The following is a 20,146-nucleotide window of genomic DNA, read 5'->3' as shown; positions in this document are numbered from 1 at the left end:
TAACTTTTTAAAAAGTGAGAGGGGCACTCACTGGAAGAAGCAAAAAAGGTGTTGGAGATATAGAGTTTTCACTGTCCAGTTCTTGCTGAGAAAAATAATAGCATAGAACAGTTTTGTTCCACCTATTTAGAACTGAAGATGGCCTTGGAATACAGGTAGTCCTTGACTTACAACCACAATTGAGCCTAAAATCTCTGTTGTTAAGTGAGACAATTATTAAGTGAGCTTTGCCCTTTTTATGACTTTTCTTGCCATAGTTGTTAAGTGAATCACTGCAGTTCTTAAATTAGTAACACGGTTGTTAAGTGAATCTGGCTTCCCCATTGACTTTGCTTGTCAGAAGGTCCCAAAAGGTAATCACATGACCCCAGGACACCCCAGGTCATAAACATGAGTCAGTTGCCAAGCATCTGAGTTTTGATCACATGACCACGGGGATGCTGCAACAGTCGTAAGTGTGAAAAATGGTCATGTCACTTTTTTCAGTAATGTGGTAATTTTGACACTAAACAAACTGTTGTAAGTTGAAGACTACGTGTAGTCTATGCATTCACTGGGATACAGAAGCAACAGAATCCCTAGCTAGAGAAGATTGCAAAGTTCTGTTTTAGCTCTAAATATGGATCTTTTGTTATGTTTTTGGGATCCAGTTCTCTTTCTTCTTCTGATGTTGGTGAAGCAACCAGAACTTAGAAGCAAATGGGGGGGAGGGGGAAAAAGAATTTTCTACAATTGCAAAAATCTTGAAGAATGCACAGGAAACACATTGACTTTAATGCATTTAGACTTTCAACACATTTGGAGCAGGCTGGGTACAGTATCGAAGTGAAAATTCTTTGTGAGGTTTAAGAAAAGAAGACAATGGGAGGATGAGAGAAAGATAAAACTAATCAAGACAATACCTTAAGGAAAGTAGGAGGGGAGGAAAACTAAGAATGAAAAACAGGGTTATTAAGTCTCCTATATTTTGCAAACAGAAGTTTTGAATTGACATCAGGTTTTCATTCACAATATTAGAAGTGTTATATGCATACTTTATATTTCTGTGTTGATTTATATGCCATTGAAGTTCCTTACAATATTGTGGCTCTAAGTAAGTTCAGTGAAGAAGGAAAGATAAGAGGGTGGGTTGCAACTGAAGAAAAAAAGATCAAGAACACAATTGATGTTAAAACCATCTTTCTGGGTGATACTAAAAATCCTAGACCATCATTATGTTTCCTAGAAGAGTTACTATTAAGTATGCCATGAAGGAACATCAGCCAAGATTCAACAAGATATTTTTGTCTGATTATGGAGGCTGTAGTATCTAGTTGGATAACATACACTGGAATTAGTGCTTTGACATTAAAGCCAGTTACCACTTGTAAGACACATTTATCTGTGTCTTGCGAGAGTAAAAAAACAAACAAAAACATCGAAGTGAACAAGCAGAAAAACAGTGAGTGATTTGGGGCAAGAAAAGGAAGGATAATGAAAAAAGAGAGCACAACTTACACCAAGTGATCATTATATGTTGCTTCAAAACTTAAATCACAAATAAAAAGGAGTTACTCCCAAATAAACATATAGAATAGCACTCAAAGACAGAGACTGCTTCTTTGTTGATAGTCAAATACGTTTACATGGGGAAAAAATCTCTCAGACTCTCTGCAAGATGTTCCTTACAGCAGTGTTTTTCAACCACTGTGCCGCGGCACACTAGTGTGCCGTGACATAGTGTAAGGTGTGCCGTGGGAGAATTACTTTATGTATAGTCAATATAGGCACAGAGTTAATTTTTTTTAACATTTTCTAATGGTGGTGTGCCTCGTGATTTTTTTTCATGAAAAAAGCGTGCCTTTGCACAAAAAAGGTTGAAAAACACTGCCTTACAGATTCTGGGATGAGAAAGTGAGTGGAGTGAAAGTGAAAAAGTTATATTCATGAAAAGTTTACACAGATTTTAATTAAAGAATGAATTAATTCACTACAGTCCTGCAGAAGGAAAGTAGTCCCATGCTGTCTTTTCTGTGAAAATCCTATCTTTGAAATGTGGCTCTATCGATTCTTAGTTTCAAGACAATAAGATATAAGAAAAGAGTTCTGCCACTTTCATGTTGCAATCAAAGTAACAAGTTAAAACTGTGGCTTTCCTTCCCTCCTTCTTGCCTGTCTTCCTAGCTACTGAACAGTCCGGGAGAAATAATCATTATTAAAGGCATTGAATATCATAGAACATCAGGCCCCTGTGTGATCAAAATAGAGGATGGGATTGAAATCCAAAAGGACTTTTTAAACTTGGCTTTATTTCTAGACAGTTTACAGACGGAAGTTCCACAGCTTAAGGCTGAATATATAATTTAAAGCTCTTTTCCGTATAAATGGATGATGTGGTTGCTCACACCAAGGTACTACCTGTTTGCAGGATTCCTCAGTGAACTCCATACTTTCCAAAGTCCAAGACAACTCTAAAATTCTAAGATCAAGCTGCTATGTCAGTTTTCTTTCATTCTGAAAAATAAACCCCAGTTGCTCTATTGCCGCAATAGTGAACCTATGGCATGTGTGCCCAAAGTGCCACACGGAGCCATGTCACCTGGCACACAGGGCAGCATCTGTTCCTCTGCAGGTTTCTGGCATGCATGCACACACGACGATCAGCTGGCCTTTGTACACGCAGCAGCGCCAGAAACCGGAAGGGCTAGTCTTCCATTTTCCAGCGTGAACATGCACGCTGGCCAGTGATTGATGCATGCATTTGCGCAGCAGTAACTAGGACACTTGCTGGTCAGCGTGCATGTGTGCACCATAAACCAGAAGTTCATTTTCCGGCATGCGCATGCCCCCTGGCCAGCTCCTCTTTCTGGTCACGGCCCAGACAAGCGCAGACGAAGTGCTCCCTTTTCGTCAGTCAGTGTTGAAAGGTTCATCATCACTGCTCTATTGAGTTCATCAGAAAACATTTTTGGCATTATATAACAAACATAAAATATGAGCCATGGTGATGCAGTGGTTAGAATGCAGTACTGCAGGCTTCTTCTGCTGACTGCTGCTGGTTGCAGTTTGGCAGTTCAATTCTCATCGGTTCAAGATTGACTCAGCTTTCCATCATTCCGAGGTGGGTAAACTGAGGACCCAGATTGTCGAGAGCAATATGCTGACTCTGTAAATGGCTTAGAGAGGGCTGTAAAGCATTGTGAAGTGGTATATAAGTCTAAGTGCTATTGCTATTGCTATATCAAAAATTCCAGTTTAACATAAAGGAGTATGGAAAACAGGCATTATAGGCTCAGAGCCCCAAAAGCATTTGGGAAGTCAGCTATACTGGCAAATAAGTAGCCTACAACAATAGACTTCCTTGCAAAACTATAATATGGCAGAAAAGAGAAACCTTGTTGGTATTATATTAGACTGCACATTAAAGGAAATATATAAGCTACTACATTGCAAATAACACACTGTTTAAACAAGTGATTGTCAGGCCAAGGCACTTTTCTGACAACGATGAAAAGTATTATCTGGACCAATGGCCTTATATTGCTTACCCTTTTCTCAATATTCCTCCCTTTTTTCCTCTTTGTATCTTTTTCTCCACTGCTTCTCCTTTTCTCTTGCATTTCTTATTATTCGCATAGGCAATGGACGCATGGAAATAATGCTTTGAAATATTCCTTTCAACATCACAACAACAAAATGCAGCTGACCACCTTTCCTTATTATCAAACAATAAGAAAAGGAAGACAATAGAGCAGTCCTGTTTGCAAATGACTTTCCTTCCATCTAAGGCCAAGCATGGAAACTAGGATGATATGGGCGAAGGTGCTGAATGGTATCTCCTGTGAAAAAGAAGGAGTAGGTAGGGTCCACAAAGCCCAAATATTCATCCAGAGAGATGTAGGGGGTGGGGGGTGGGCAGAACAGGTCCACCATCAGCACTTGTGCTAGCTACTAATGCTTGCTGCTGCTGCTGCTGCTGCTGCTGCTGCTGCTGCTGCTGCTGATGATGATGATAATGATGATAGGGAGCCTAGTTAGCTGAGTCTATGTTGGATTATAAAGTTATATCCTAAAGGTGCTTTTCAAAACACAGCTCAACTTTCTTTGGTTTTTATTCTTCCTTGAAGACGTTTCACTTCTCATCTAAGAAGCTTCTTAATTTCTTCAGAAGATGCTAAATGTTTTCAAGGGGGGAAAAAAAGTCCAGTTGCCTTTTGAAAAGTGCCTTTCAGACGACCATAGCTGGATGATTGAGAATCTCCATAGATAATTACAATTTTTTATTAAGTTTTCTATAAACTTCTGTAATTTTTATTTGAAATCCATAAAATCCATTCTGTCAATTGTATTTCTCTGATCATAACATTGCTATGATTTACATACTCATGGTGTTGCCTTGATTTAGTTATACATTTTAAAAAATTATTTTTTTAGGAATGTAGAACAAGACCATTTCAGGAAAGAAATAGGATTAATTTAACTGAATTAAATTTTGCACTCCACTTTTTCTTTATTATTATTTTACTTCTGGTTTTAAAACTTAAAGATTTCCAAACTACGTTTTCCAGGGCATATAATAAAAAATGACTTGTGTTGCCTTTCCAATTTCTGGGTCTTATTATGTTCTTCTCCCTTTTTATCCATGGCAATGTTCTTAAAGAAAACAATCAAACTATTGTTTTGCAGTCTGAAAACTTAAATGCGGTCCCCCAGCAAAACAACGCCCCCAGTGGTGAGTTGCTCCCGGTTTGGCACGGTTTGGCTGAACTAGTAGTGGTGGTGGTAGGAGGCTCTGTCCACCCACCTAGAAGCTTCTGCACACGCATACAAGCATGAACGAACTGCAGTGGTAGGTTGCAGGCGGTAAGCCTCGGTACGGGCATAACCGAGCCTACCCGAAGCACCGGGTACTGTTCCAGTATGGTGCTCCAGAGAGCCGACCCCCCCCCACCTGAGCTCCTTACCTGTCCTTTAAGCCTTTGGCACTTCCACGCATGCACATGGCGCGTACGGCACCTGCGTGATGCTTTGCCAAGCAGCTGGAGTGTCGCGGAGGCTTGTGGAAGCAGGTCTGACTCATGCGCACACTGCATACATGTGCGAGCGCACTGTGAGTGCCCATGTGGGCAATGCCAGGCCCGTTCTAACCATACCGGTTGGAACGGGATCCGGAACCCACCACTGACAAACTGGTAGTAAACTGGTTAGCAACCCAATACTGTACGTCTCGCAAAATCTATTCAGAAATTGCCATGGGTTTGCAATTTTTAGTGTGATACAAGAAGAAAAGTTTTACCAAAATGGAGAAAAAGATCATCTCAACTGTATTTACTTCAACACATTGTCCTCACTGTGGCTATGTCTTGTTTTGGTAAAACATTTTGTTATTTAGTTATTTCTTGTTTACATTTATATCCCACCTTCAATTCAGGAACTGAAGATGGGATACAGACTTCTATTGATCCAAGCCACTCACACAAAAGTGAAATAGCTGGACTGAGAAAGAATGACTGGCCTCAAATCACCCAGGGAACTTATTCGTGGCACGACAAAACCGCGCTACGCAAAATAGCGGAGATTAAATCGCGTCGCTAAAGCCGCGACATCATCACCGCGCGTCATCACCGCCGCGACAACAGCACGGCAACAGAAGGGCGTTCTACATGCTTCGTTCTTTGCTTCCAAAGGTAGCCCTCCTCCTCCAGCTGACAGCGGCAGCGGGCACGGGGCAAAGCGGGCTGCCTAGCAGCAGCATCCCGCGGGAAGGGTCCAGCACAGCCGCGGGGGGCAGCAGGAAGCCTGTGGGGGGGGCTGAGTGGGGCCGCCGACGCCGGTGGCGGAGGAGGACGCAGCAGCAGCAGCGGCTGAGGCTCTCACAGGGCCGGCGAAGCGGGCTTGCCCAGCGGAGGCAGGCCGCCCTCTTCTTCCTCAACAAGATCTCCTTGGACGGGCGGCGGCCACTGCCGGGGAAGCCCACTTCGCCGGCCCCGGGAGAGCCTCAGCCACCGCCGCCGCCCACCCTGCCTCTTCCTCCAGGGGAGGCGCCGGCGGCGGAGGCCGCCCATCCAAGGAGATGTTGTTGAGGAAGAAGAGGGCGGCCTGCCTCCGCCGGGCAAGCCCGCTTCGCCGGCCCTGGGAGAGGCTCAGCCGCCGCCGCTGCCACGTCCTCCTCCACCGCCGGCGTCGGCGGCCCCGCTCGGGCTTCCTGCTGCCCCCCACAGCTGAGCTGGACCCTTCCCGTGGGCTGCTGCTGCTGGGCAGCCCGCTTTGCCCCATGCCTGCTGCCGCTGTCAGCTGGAGGAGGAGGGCTACCTTTGGAGGCAAAGAACGAAGCATGTAGAACACCCTTCTGTCGCCGCGCTGTTGTCGCGGCGGTAGGGTCATTTTTTTCTTAGCGCTTCAGACGCCGCGGATTTGCCTCTGCGCTTATGTCGGCGCGGATAAGGGCATCGCGGTTTTGTGGTGGAACCAACTTATTTGCTTATTTGAATGTGTGGTAGTCTAGTATTTTAATCACTACACCACCCTGGTTCTCAAGATATTTTTTGATACATGAGTTACAAGCCAAGTGACATTCTGGGTGGACATTTTATGCTACACCCTAATTATATTTTCTGTGCATCAAGCTATTGCACAGTTATTTTAAATGATATTAAATGGATATTAGTATTTAGTAGAATTATTCAGGGGTGTGATTCAATCAGTTCACTGAACTGTTAGTTGCAAGGACTGGCTGGCCCCGCCCACCCCACCCCTCCCCGGAGTCTCCACGTGGCCCATTTTGGATGCCAGGTAAGTGCAGGGTCCATGAGGAGGCTCTGTGAGGGTGAAAAATGGGCCTCCCGGAAGTTCCATAAGTCTGGAAATGGGCCCCTTTCTGGCAGTGGTGGGTTTCAAATTTTTTTCGAACCTACTCTGTGGGTGTGGCCTCCTTTGTGGGAGTGGCTTGCCGGCCATGTGTTTTCTCTCTCTCTCTCTCTCTTTTTCTTTCTTTCCTTCCTTTTGTCTCTCTGTCCCTTTTTTCTTTTTTTCTTTCATCTCTCTCTCACTTTTTATTTCTTTTTTTATTTCTTTCTTTCTTCCCTTCTTTCTTTCTCTCTCTGTGTGAGTCTGTGTGTGTGTGTGTGTGTCTTTGCCTCTCTCTCTCTCCCTCCCTCCCTCTGTGTCTCTCTATGTGATTCTCTCTCTGTGTCTGTCTGTCTGTCTGTCTCTCTTTTCTCTCTCTGTGTATCTCTCTCCTCTCTCCCTCTGTGTCTGTGTCTCTCTCATTCCCTCTATCTCTCTGTGTCTCTGTCTGTCTGTCTGTCTCTATCACACACACACACATAGACACAGAAACAGACACACACACACATACTGTGGTCACCTTGTTGAGTGTTCCAATCACATTTGAAACACTCAACAACTGGCCTTTATTCATGGTTTTTGCAGCATTCTGCAGACATGAGGGCAAAATATATGGTTAAAAGTACCTGGCAGCAGCGTTCTTCCCTGGGGGGCTCCGCAGAACATCCCAAGACCAATGGCTCCGGGATGAGGGACGGAATCTTCATTGCGGGCCAGTAAAGCTTCGTCCACCAGAGGCAGCAGGACCAAAGCCCCTCTCCCAACTGCCCTTCCTCCCTCTGAGGGTGAGGGACCCAGCTGCCCCGCTGCCTCTGGCTTCCTTCTGAGAGTCTCCACTCTCCAGGGCTGTAATTGTGCAGGCTGTGTGTGCATGCTTAGGTTTTCCATGAGGGTGACGGATGGGCTCCGGAATCGCTCCATGCCTTGGAAAACATAGGCACACGCGGGCAGCGGGGCAGCCAGGACAAGGGAGTGCAACCCGCACGGCTTGTTCAAACAGCAAAAGAAGGGACAGGAGAGGAGCTCGGCTGTTTGAAAAGCCCCGCTTGGAACTCCTCTCCTGTTCCTTCTTTTGCTGTCTGTAATGCAATGCGGGTTGCGCTCCCTTTTCTTTCACAGCCACCTCGTTTCCAATTGGGAGAGGGGGGAAGAAATTGATTTTTTCTGTCCCTCTCCATGGATCCCCACTTCAATTGGAAACGAGCTGGCTATGAAAGACAAGGGAGCACAACCCGCACGGCTTATTCAAACAGCAAAAGAAGGGACAGGAGTTCGGCTGTTTGAAAAGCCCTGCTTGGACTCCTCTCCTGTTCCTTCTTTTGCTGTTTCTACATGCCGAGTGGGTCGCACTGCCTTGTCGACAAGGGCGCTTTGTAGCGACAGGGACCAGGACCGGTACCGGCATTCCCGGAAGTTAATTACTTCCGGGTTCACCGAGCAACTGGTCCGCAAGGATCGGCAAGGACCGGTAGGAACCCACCCTTGCTTTCTGGCCTCTAGAAGGCCTCTGGAGCCCAGGGGAGGCTGTTTTTACCCTCCCAGAGGCTGAAGGAAAGGCTCCGGAGCCTGGGAAGGATGAAAATGCCCTTGCCTGCCTGCTGTGGTGTAGGAGGCTGAGTAGGCCACGCCCACTATGGCCACGCACACACAGCTACCGGGCAGAAAACCGGTTGCTAAAATTTTTGAATTCAACCCCTGGAATTATTACAATTAAGCATTGTTATATTTTGATACATTCTAACAGGCTTCATTAACTGTATAGGATCATTGATTTTTCAGGCTTTCATCATTTCTTATCCCTTTCCTCCAAGGTCCTCTCTCCACCCTTGACCCACCACTTTGCCAGCGGTGGATCTTACATCATCTTTACAGATTTCTATGCTCTTCTTATTTGTAACCTTTAATGAATTCCAAGACTGGATCAGGAGCCAATTGAAATAACAGCAGTATATGAGTATAGTAAATAAATAAATAAATAAATAAATTTTCTTTCAGAAGTTGTAGATGGGTCTGTTCAATTGATAGGAAAAACCACATAGGAAAAATATATGGATGGCTGTATTTACACATTTTTACTTCCTCTCATAAAGGAGTAACACTTTAAATCAATAATTGGGAAGTGATATCTATTTGTTCTTCTACAAAAGGACAATTTTCCCGAATCAGATACCTACCCATTCACAGTAATGTGTAAATGCAGCTATTCTTGCAGTCAAGGAGAAGAGACGGAAAATATGATTTTTCAATGGGTTTAATTTTTCACGCTAAAAAAGTACAGGTAGTCCTCAACTTACAGCCACAATTGAGCTCAAATTTCTGTTGCTAAGCAAGGCAGTAGTTAAGTGAGTTTTACCTTATTTTATGTCTTTTTTGCCACAGTTATTAAATGAATCATTGCAGTTGTTAAGTGAATTGTGGGGTCATAAGCAAATCTGGCTTCCCCCATTTACTCTGCTTTTTGGAAAATAGCAGGGAAAGTTACAAATGGATGATCACCTGATTCTGTCTTAAATATATGCCAGTTGCCAAGTCAAGTTGTGTCACATGACCGTGGGAATGCTGCGACAGAGCTAAGCGTGAAAACCAATCATAAGCCACTTTTTTCGCAGCTTCGAAGAATCATTAAATGAATGGTTTTAAGTGGTACATTAGAGAGACACAAATGAACCCTCTCCCTGAAATGCTATATTTTAATAAGCATACGTGCTTTTTTTTAAAACAGTTAAAGTATTCAGAGTTACAATCTTCTAATACTCAGTACTACTGTACAGCCATTTAACTCCAGTTTGGCATCACTTATCTTTATTATTTCTGCCATCCCTTATATGTTTGCAAATTTTAGTTTATTTTTCAATCTGAGAAGGAATATAGCATGATGTCATGGAAAATCTTAATGAATGGGGGCAGGAAACTCAGTAAATTTTACATGCTTAATAATAAAATCCACAACATTACATCTTGAGTTTCATTTCCTCACCTTTCCTTACCCATCATAAAATATTAGCTTCAGGAAGAAATGACAAAGTTTCAGAACTGTTTTTACTCTTCAAATCTTACAAATGTATACATTTTAAAAGACATGGCAATAAGTAAAATAACATGTAGGTACAGTGTGCTAACAGCTACAACACTATCCCGTGTTCAAAAAGTCATCCTCTCTCAATTAATCATTATTAAATTTCAATTCTTTACTATGTGTTTATTAATTAATAATCAATTAACCTAAAAATGTAATCTATGAATTTAATTAAAAAGTATTAGTTTGCATATATAGAAAGCAGACTTTTGAGTGAGAGTGAAATCCCATATGCTGTTTCAAACTAAAAGGCAGGTCCCAGTTAAAACTATTTCAACACTTTTCCAGAGGTGATTTAAATTCTATGCTTCTAGTTTTTTTAAAAAATACTGCTATTAAAAATAGTTTAATTTTGCTACATAAAACAATGCATCCAGGATTCTATTTCCTTTATTTACAAAAAGAATGCAGTTAATTGAGTTAATGTTGCAATATAAATAAATGCTTTTATCAAATTCATTGAATGATAAGTTTGCTCCAAAATCAGTAGCAATTTTTAAAAAATGATGTTGGGGCGAATTATTTCCAGAAAGCTCTTGTATGTGATAGTGTACCAAACACTTATATGCATGAGAAAAACTGAATAATAATTATTTATGAGTGGGAAAAAGTGAATCCTGAATATTTTTCAAAGAATTTTATTTAGTAGTTACACTTTTGGATTTTGGATTTGGATTTTATTCAATTTGTAGGCCGCCCTATTCGCCGAAGGGACTCAGGGCGGCTGAACAAAGCCAAGGGAGGGGAAATTACAAAAAATAAGACAAAGACAATCAGACAATACAAACAGTTTAAAAGCACAACAGACACAGCAGATTCGAGTGGGGGGGGGGACTCAACCCCAGGCTTGCTGGGACAGCCAGGTCTTCACGGCCGTCCGGAAGGCCTGAAGGGTGGAGAGGGTCTGAATCTCCACGTGGAGCTCGTTCCAAAGGGCCGGTGCAGCCACAGTCTCCTGCCCTGTTGCAACCACAAGGAAGCAGAAGTGGGTTAGTGCCCACATGGGATCCTGCTGGACATGGCTGCTGGAGCCACTACCATAAGGTGAGGCAGGTGTCGGGGCATGGGGGCTTGGCTAGGGGGCCCTGAGGTAAGCGGGCGCAGGGCATGTGGGACAGCTCCATCCCCACACCTCATGGCGGTGGCACTAGTGCCCCCCCCTGCTTCAAAAAAATTAGCCAGGTAGGTTCTCTATCTGGTTGCTGGATGGGTGTGGACATTATGGGCATGGTCTAGTCAGCCACCTGCACCATGGTGGGGGGGGGCAAAATTTTTGCCATCCCCGGGCTCCTGAGGCTTTTCTCAAGTCTCTGCGAGGGTGAAAACAGCCTCCCCAGGCTCTGGAGGCCCTTTGGAGGCCAGAAATTTCCCGAATTTCTGGTAGGCCTGTTTTTCATCCTCCCCGAGCCGCGCCTCCCGCACATGGAAAAAAACTTCCAAAAATAAGCCCTAGTGCTTATTTTGGGGCCCAAAAGAAAATAAGACCTGGTCTTCTTTTTGGAAAAACACAACTAATAATAGAATAATAATAAACAAACAGGAAATAAAATTAAAAAAATAATAGCTAGTTGCCTAAATAGAGCTATTTATCCTGCCTCCCAAAAGTCACACACCAGGTATTGAGGAGGGAAAGCAGAGTGCTATCACTAACAATTCTCTTCCTCTTGCTACTATTTCTAAATCAACTATTCATAATAAAGTCTCAGAAAATTATTTTACTGAATAAGCAAACACGTGTGGAAGAAACAATCTTGTGGAAGAAGGTAGTATATACAAACTATGCAGTAGTTTTAAAGTGGGTAGCAGCTCATTAAATTATTATGCTCAGAAATGGCCCTTCATCTAGTGAAGCCATAAACACGGCAAAACATTATCCTAATCAATAATCATTCTCAAAACTTTCCAGTCAGATGCTATTCCAGACCAATGTACTTCTAGGAATTCTGAGAGTAGTAACCCATCCAGATGGTGCCAGATTGAGGCAACCTAAACAACCTGCATTCTGTTGAGCTGATCATTTCCATATTCCAATAGCTTATTCTGAATAAGTTTACTAGGCATAACCGGATCACGTTCTTGGTTGACGCGCAAAGAGAATTGCTCAAAACAAAAGTAGAACTAAAAGTTAGAAAAAAAAATAAACGTTTCTTCTTTACTTATTGATGCCATTCGTGAAATGAAATAATAATGCATTAATACATAATAATATAATAATTACACATAATAAAAATAAGGACAATGAATGATGCATTAGTGCCACAGCGACAGATCTACTTACCAACAAGCCAAAGTGGGGAAGTACACTTCAGACAGTTGAAGAAGAAACAGGGCATTGGAAGAATATCTAACAGTGAAGAAGATGCACTGAATTCATATTACAAAGAATACCATGAAGGCTTACTAAACAACAAAGAGACCAATTGGCCTACAAGGAAAACCAAATGAAGAACAGGATGACAAAGCAAATTATTACACGGCCAATACATAAAAAACCTTGCAGACAAAGCAGACAAGAACATTTTCTGTGAGATGGGCGCCATATAAATTTAATTAATGGACAAATAGACAAATAAATAACAACACTAGTGATGGTTAATAGCAGGAAAGTTGAAGAAAGAGAGAGAGTGATATTTTTTGTTGCACAAGACCAAGCTTTAATAGATACTTATAAAGCTAGAGTTGAGAAGATGGGCAAAGAAACTGAAGAAACAGTGGACTATCTAGTTAGCGTCTGCAAGAATATTATGCAAGCTTACCACAAACAACGGCATGACAAAAAAGTAATAACAATGCATTGGATTATCTGTGAAAAGTACATTGACTTGCATGAAAGAACTGATGGGACCACAAAAGTATTAGAAAATAAAAAAGCCAAAATTCTAAAGTCCAGTGAATTTTGGACCTTAGAATTCAAACAGACAAGCAACTGCCATACCACACCCCAAAGTTAACAACTGTTGATTAGAAAGTCGAAAAAATGGATAGTAGACACCGTAATATTTGGAGATAGCAGAATGGAAGCAAAAGAATTGAAGAAAATTACAAAATGCAAAGAGTTATAAGTAGAAATAGAATAATTATGACAAATGCAGCATGGATCATACCAATAGCAATAGGACCATTGAGTGCAATTGCAAAACATCTAGAAGTGAACACCATCGGCATTGATAAAATCACCATCAGTCAGTTGCAAAAGGCAGATTTACTTGGAATAGCTTAGATCATGCTACAATACCTTGAAAACTATCAAACAGTACCTACCTTTCCCAGGTCCTTGAGAACAACTGGAAAGGTGAATAAAAATGCCCAAACATCTGACTGAAAATGCAACAATAATGATACAATTCTGATATGTTCAGCACCATATTTCTCCCCCCCAACCACTTGTCAAGTCTGTATTTCAAAGGAGACAATTTTTTCTGGTTTATTCAGGGTTTTTTTTCTGTGTGATCTTTGCCTTATACACAGGCGCAAACAGTATTTTTGCATAGGAAATTATTTCCTCCATTTTACTTCCAATTTCTAAAAACTAAACACAATGGCATGATGGTGATAGCAGATATCAGGAATTACTAGATAGCCTTTTATTTATTGACTAGCCCAACAATGCAAGAAAAGCCATTCAGACATACCCATTGCCAATTTTTAACTAAATAAATGCAAGACACCAATTGGGAGAATTTCATCTAAATTATCTTCTGGTTGGAATTCTGTTTTAAGGACAAATAATATTCCATTATTTGAGTAGGCCTCATATCAGTAGGCCTCAAGTATCATCCAGTGGCCAGAGTCTTTGCTGCCCTCTAATGATTTGCCAGAGTTTTGCTAGTTAGACAGACAACTATCTAAATTGGACAAACTATCAATTTCACAATCAAAAGATTCTGGGCAGCATACAACAAAGTTAAAAAGACAATATATACAAATCAATATTTTAAAATTTAAAATTATATAAATAAATAGGTAGAATGAGTTTGCTGCTGTAGCGGCCAAGTAACTGCCCAAGGCGACAACTTTTGTATAGACTTTTCCATGTTCCTAAGTTAGAATTTAGCCGCATTTGAAACCGCAAGGAGCATAGAATTTGCTGTCTTCATTTCCAATCTATTGTGTCTCTGTTTCAAGTCATGCAATCCCCTAACTTCTTCACAACGAAGTCGCTGACAAACCTTCAACGGGCTGGGAGAGATTACTTTGGATGACTTAAGTCTGCCTCAGTCATGGTTGTGAATGAGATGAAGTCAAAGTCACGACAGAGACAGTGAGGACAATTAATCAGTGGGATGTTTTACCTCCAATAGCTGTAGTGCTCCAACATTGGAAGTTTTAAGAAAAGATTGGGCAGCCATTTGTCAGGATGGTATAGGGGCCCCTGCTGAAGCAGGGGTTTGGACAAGAAGACCTCCAAGGTCTCTTCCAACTCTATCATTCTTTAAATAATAATGCCAAGACATTTTATATATAGTGTATTTTTCAGAGTATAAGATGCACCAGAGTATAAGATGCACCAAGATTTTGAAGAGGCAAATTAAAACAAAAATTTTTGCACTCTGCAGACCTCCTAAAAATGGGCCTGTTTTTGCAAAAATTGGCCTGGGTTTTTTTTCCCAAAAAAGGGCATGAATAGCCTTTAGGAGGCTTGTAGGGTGCTCCTGCGTGGAGGGGTGCTCCCTCCCAAAAATGAGCACAAATGGCCCGTTTTATGTAAAAAAAAACATACATAGCCTTTAGGAGGTTTATAGAGTGTTCCTGGGGCTGGGGGGGGGGGCCGAAATTGAGCAAAAAACAGCCCATTTTTCACTCATTTCTGCCCTCTCCAGACCCAAGGAGTACTCTGGAAGCCTCCTAAAGGCTAAACATGGCCATGTTGGTGAAGAGGCGGGGTTTCGGGAGGCCAAAATGCTGTATTCAGTGTATAAGACGCACCCAGATTTTCAGCCTCTTTTATGAGGGAAATAGGTGCATCTTATACTCTGAAAAATAAGGTAATTTGGGAGCAGAATGAGTAAAAGATTCAGGATCTAAAGGCAGACTCATCTTTGAATGTGAACTCTTCAACTTCAATAGCCACATTTCCTATATAAGCGTAAATTTGAGGCGAGAATTTTTCTCGTAAGATAATTGAAACTTGTTAGATCTTCACTTTAAAGATCTTTCAATTGCAGAAAATCAATACTTTTAAAAGCCCTGGTCCTCTTTCCCAAGGCCGGAGGAGACAACATCATCTTCTATTGTAACCTGTGTGGCTTTGTGGCATAAATTGCCTGGCAATGAGGACCTTGTTGGTCTATGAATCTTGACATCTTTCCATGTCATTTCTTTCTCCTAATTTTCAATCTCTCCTTAGGATTGATCACTATACAATTTAAGACAAACTCTGGAATAAGTTGGTATGTAGGAGAAGAAAAGTGTAGTGATAAGCATAAAAATCCATAACTGTACTCTTTATTTTCATACCTTCTCAGAAGAGAAGAGAAAGAAACTGAAGAGACCTGGTTGGCATGTTTAAGCTGTGTAGTGAGATGTTTCTCCTTCCCTTTCCTCCGTCTCTGTTACAGGTAGGTCCTTGGGTACTGCAGCTCAGTTGAGAGGAATTTGAGCAGAAATGAGCAGAGAGAAGAGGGCAAAAAAATGGCAATGGTAAAATCGTAAAGATTTCCTAATATGACAGTGAATTGCCTGGAGAAAATATGAGGAATGGTGTGAGATAGGTAGGTTCATGTGTTAATATGTTCACAGCTTTGTTTCTAGAAAAAGAGATTTGTGGCAGTACATCCTTCATTAGTTCTGTAGTTCCTCACGATTAAAGAAATAAATTCTACAAAGGGTCCATGTGGCAATTAGAAAACAGATCAGAAGGCTAAACTAACTTTCTCTCTTCATAATCAAGTTCAAATAAAGTAATCGTAAATACTTGGCTTTTTATTGTTTATATTGTCCTGTGTCCTTGTTCTCTGTAAAATCAAACTGCTGGTATATCTTAAGAATCAAATTTGATCTTTTTTCTGACTCAGCTGAAAAGCCAGCTGACATATTCACATGAGAAAAAAAACATATATTTTCCTAACTCTGTGCTGGGAGATCACTGGTTAATTGCCTGTTTAACCACGATTTATAAAGGTGTTTTGACAAATATGTGCCCACAAGCACCACAAGAAAGCAACTTGAACACTTATTATGTCAAGTGGGAAAATGAACAAACTAGAACTTTGTAAATTAGGATTTGGTGATTTAAGAATTTTTGGTCAATTCATAGACTTTCTCCATAATTTTGAAGATTACATTTTTTAAAAAGTAGCCATTGTTTAAGTTGCATCACTTACTCCGAGTTTTGAGGATAAAGCTACTAACATCAAAATAGTTCAAAACAGCTTATAAATAATTGCATCCAACTATGGACAACTAAATAATATTTCAAAAAAGGTGGTCAATAGAGAAGTGATTGCCCAAATTTAATTAAGATCCCACATGTGAAGTAACATGCTTCTCAACTATAAGAAATGTATTGTGACATTTGTTCTTTGCATTTTTATACTTTTGATTTTTTTCTGTATTTGCAATGTTATATCTGATATGAGTGGTCCCATAATTATGTATTATTTCTGCTACTTGTTTGAAACTTCTAAGACATCCTGATACTCCTTCTTTTTCTTTATATTTAATGTGGAGAATCCAACACTTAACATGCCCAAATTCTTTGGTTTAATAGAGTTTCAGTGCTGTTATCAGTAACATTTTTCTAGACTATGTGATCAATCCAGTTAACCTGTTTTTTATTATCTGATCATTATTAATTCATTTACAAAATGGTCCTATATATTTCTGTTCAAAAGTCACCGTATTTAATTAACTTGTGTTCCTTCCCAGGTAATTAGATATAATAATACAATTTCTAATTATAATCAATAGATTACTAAAGTAATGTGATTTCTTTTTTAACATAAACATTTTGGTTATTGAAGGAAGTATAAGGTAATTCTCAAATTAAGAAATAAGAGCACCATTTAAGATAAGTGAATATATAAGATAAGGGCATCTTTAATAATATCTCTATAAATCCACATTTCATTTTTAATCTCATTTTAATTCCCTCTTACAGTAGCATACCAGAACTAAAATAGCCTCATGAAAACAAACATAAACAGATGTGCCTCTAACTCTTAGTGACACTCATTAAAATTGGTCTCACTGATTAATCAGCTAAAGCTTTCTTTTTTTAACTAGCATAAAATGCCCTGAAATAGAGAGAAAGAAATCTGTAACTAGGAATTAAACTATCAAGAGCATTAATTAAACCTTCAATTGAGTATCAAGTATTAGTTGAAATTGATTTTAAAAATTACATCCCATAAAAAGCAAAAGAGAACTGTTTAAACGCATACACAGGTATTTTGTTCCCGCAGCCTACATGCTTTTTTTAAATAGCATAGTTTTTATACTATTTTTCAATTTGAGAAGTTCTGATGAGGGAAAAATTTTGAAATTCAACACATATTACTTATAAAAATAAAAATAAATCTAAGCCATCTAAATCATATTCTTCTTAGAACCAAAATGTCTTTTTGTACCCCTTTTTAGTTTCCATTACGCTATTGCTTGTTAAAATAAAAATAATAAATAAATAAAAGTTACACACTTTCTTGCTTTCTTAGTTATTCTGTAAATAAACAGAAATAATAGAAAATCAGTGTCAGTTACTACTTGTGGATACAAAATTATTTGGGGTCCCAGCAGACCAGTAACATTAGTTAACCTTTTATCCATTCTGCTAGGCAGCTGTTCATGCGGATGAGTCACATCAAATTTGCCTTTCGAAAACTTGGTAGCAACGTTTCCAATGTAATATTGTAAATTAAGCCTGAATACATATGTTTCATGGGTAGGGGGATAGTGGAAGAATATAAATAAAGTTTCTGACCATCTATCTAGAGGTCATCAGGTTCCTGGAAAACAACTTTCCCATAGAACTAAGGTTTAGGAAAAGTTTCTACAGGAAGCACAGATTCTTCCAGAATGCTAAGCATCTAAACTGATGGGATCCTGCAAATGGGAAAGAAGTTCACCCTTGAAATATTTAAATTTTTATCTTAATGTTCTCCCCTCCTCCCCGCCCCGAAATAAGCCAGCTGGATAGTCTGATTGGTTCTCCCTCGGTTACAAAAATATGGGTAGATTAGCAGGACCGTCCTCGGGGTCCCTGCCCAGCGAGCCCTAGAGAGAAATTGCCAAGCCAACCACCTGTTTTTGCAGCCAAACGCACGCACAGACAGCTGGTGCCTGTAAGAGACTAGACTTTCCCCATCCCGGCTCCTCTTCCGTTTGGGATAAAAGTTCTCAGCAAACGTGGAAAGAGAAACGCGGGCCTTTCCCCTTCCCCCCTCCTCCTCCTTCGCGGCTGGACCCCCACTTGTCCCCTTCTCGAAGCCCCAGATCCGTTTGCCCTTCGCCCCCCGCGGCCCAGCCAATTGCCGGGCTGCCGTGGCGTCTCCTCGCATGGCTCACCTGCCCTGCTTGGTAATGATCATTTCCGTCTGATGCTTGTGGAACTTGGCCCAGAGCGGGTAATTGTTGAGGACCACCTGGGTCTTTCCGGAGATCTGATAGCCCGGCACGGGATAGAGAGGAGCCCGTGAGAACACGTGCTGGACCGCTGTCGAGTAGCAGCCTTCTCCGGCGGGCGCGCTGGCGTACAGATCCCCGGCGCTGGGGTAGAGATCGCTAGCTGAGACCGAGAAGCCAGGATTCCCGGCGGGGACAGTTGATGCTGGGATAGGCGGGGGAGGCTGAGCTCGGTAGGAAGAGCAGTTGTTCGCTGCCGGCCCCAAAAACCTGCTCGAAGAAGCCGAGTCGGTCCCCGCAAATGCGCTTTGCACCATTGGACTTCCATAGGCCAGCCCTAAGTTGCAGCCGCCTTCCTGCAAGGGGGGATCAGGGTAGTAGAAGCGGTCCTGGGGGGCTCCCAATTTCAGCTCGCCCCCACCGCCCGTGTCTTTGGTCGTGGTTCCCTGGAGGTCCGGAGGCTCCTTGGCAAAGTTTTGGCTCTCTGCCCCGTTCAGCATGGTGAGGGCAGCGGCGGTCGGATTGGCAGGTCCTCCGGTGAGTGAATCCAAGGCGCCCATTGAAGAAAAAGACTCGCGGGACAGATTCGCGGCTCGGAGCGGCGGCAGGTGGGAAGCGGGGAGGGAGAGGAGAGCAAAATAAAAGTTTTGAGATGGAGAGGAGAGAAAGTCGAATGCCCGGAGGAACCGCTGCAGCGCTCAGAGTTTCATCGAGACTGGAAAAGGCGCATCAGCGCTCGCCTTCTTCAACTTTTCCGGTCAATTGCAACAGCACCGAGGCCAGTTAGTCAATTGCACGGCTGCGTCTTCTTAAAATCCTGACTTGCTCCGCTATCGTTTAACGGGGTGTTTGGAGAGAGAGAGAGAGGAAACTTTCGCGACTTTGCTGCGTCAAGATCCGGTTGATAGTGGCAACGGCAGAGTCAAGATCACAGTTAGTCGCGCTGGATTTCTTCCTTAGGACTTTTCCGAAGACTCGGCGGAGCTTTTCCTGCACTAATCACTTCTTCGCTACTCCGCCAATCCATCCTCTTTGCCTCAAAAAACTGCGCTCTCGATCTGCCCCCTATTAAAAGAAAGACAAACGGCTCCTCTTCCATTGGCTGGGGAGAGTTTTTAAGTCCCGCCCCTCGGTTCTGCCTTCCCCTCCAAGGGCGAGCGGCGCTTATTACTTGAATGGATGTGATCGGGTCCCCTCACACCGCCGGTCCCCGTTTCCATCGTGAGCGGCAGAAAATTGATCAGCATCTTCCGACTAACCGGGGGGGATGGTGCGTTTTGTTTGTTTCCACAATCCTGCTGTGGACTGCCTCTGCAGTCAAAAATACTACAATGCAAACTGAATGTGTTTATTTATTGCATTTATAGTTCACCTATAAATCAATAGAGATTTCTTAGTTTTGGCAAACTTAAGATTGTGGACTTCCAGAATTACCCAGCCAGCATGAGACTTCCATCATCTTAGATGATTTCTCTCCAATCTCCATTTCAACATCAATATCAAGGTTGACAGCTGATGACAGATTGGAAAGTCCTTGTTGTCCTTGATTGGTTTGCTACTGAATGAGGATTTGGATCTGAATTTTCCTTGTCCCTGCCCTGCCTAATAATCACCTACACAATCCGTTCTTCCACAACAAAGAACCCAGAAAGAGCTTCACACTACACTCCTATCCAAAAGTCAGAA

General features: G+C 41.9%; 1 protein-coding gene across 1 annotated transcript in view; it reads right to left on the bottom strand.

The window, feature by feature from the left end:
- Positions 1-19,471, bottom strand: part of TBX21 (T-box transcription factor 21) — a 55,682-nt gene extending 36,211 nt beyond the window's left edge. Inside the window, exon 1 of the mRNA XM_032234671.1 lies at positions 18,404-19,471. Within this exon, the coding sequence (XP_032090562.1) occupies positions 18,404-19,020 (617 nt within the window). The 5' untranslated portion in view covers positions 19,021-19,471. The remainder of the gene's footprint in view (positions 1-18,403) is intronic.
- Positions 19,472-20,146: the final 675 nt, after the last annotated feature.

The sequence above is a fragment of the Thamnophis elegans genome, chromosome Z, assembly GCF_009769535.1.
Source record: "Thamnophis elegans isolate rThaEle1 chromosome Z, rThaEle1.pri, whole genome shotgun sequence".
NCBI lineage: Eukaryota > Metazoa > Chordata > Lepidosauria > Squamata > Colubridae > Thamnophis > Thamnophis elegans.
This window is presented reverse-complemented; position numbering and strand designations above follow the sequence as displayed.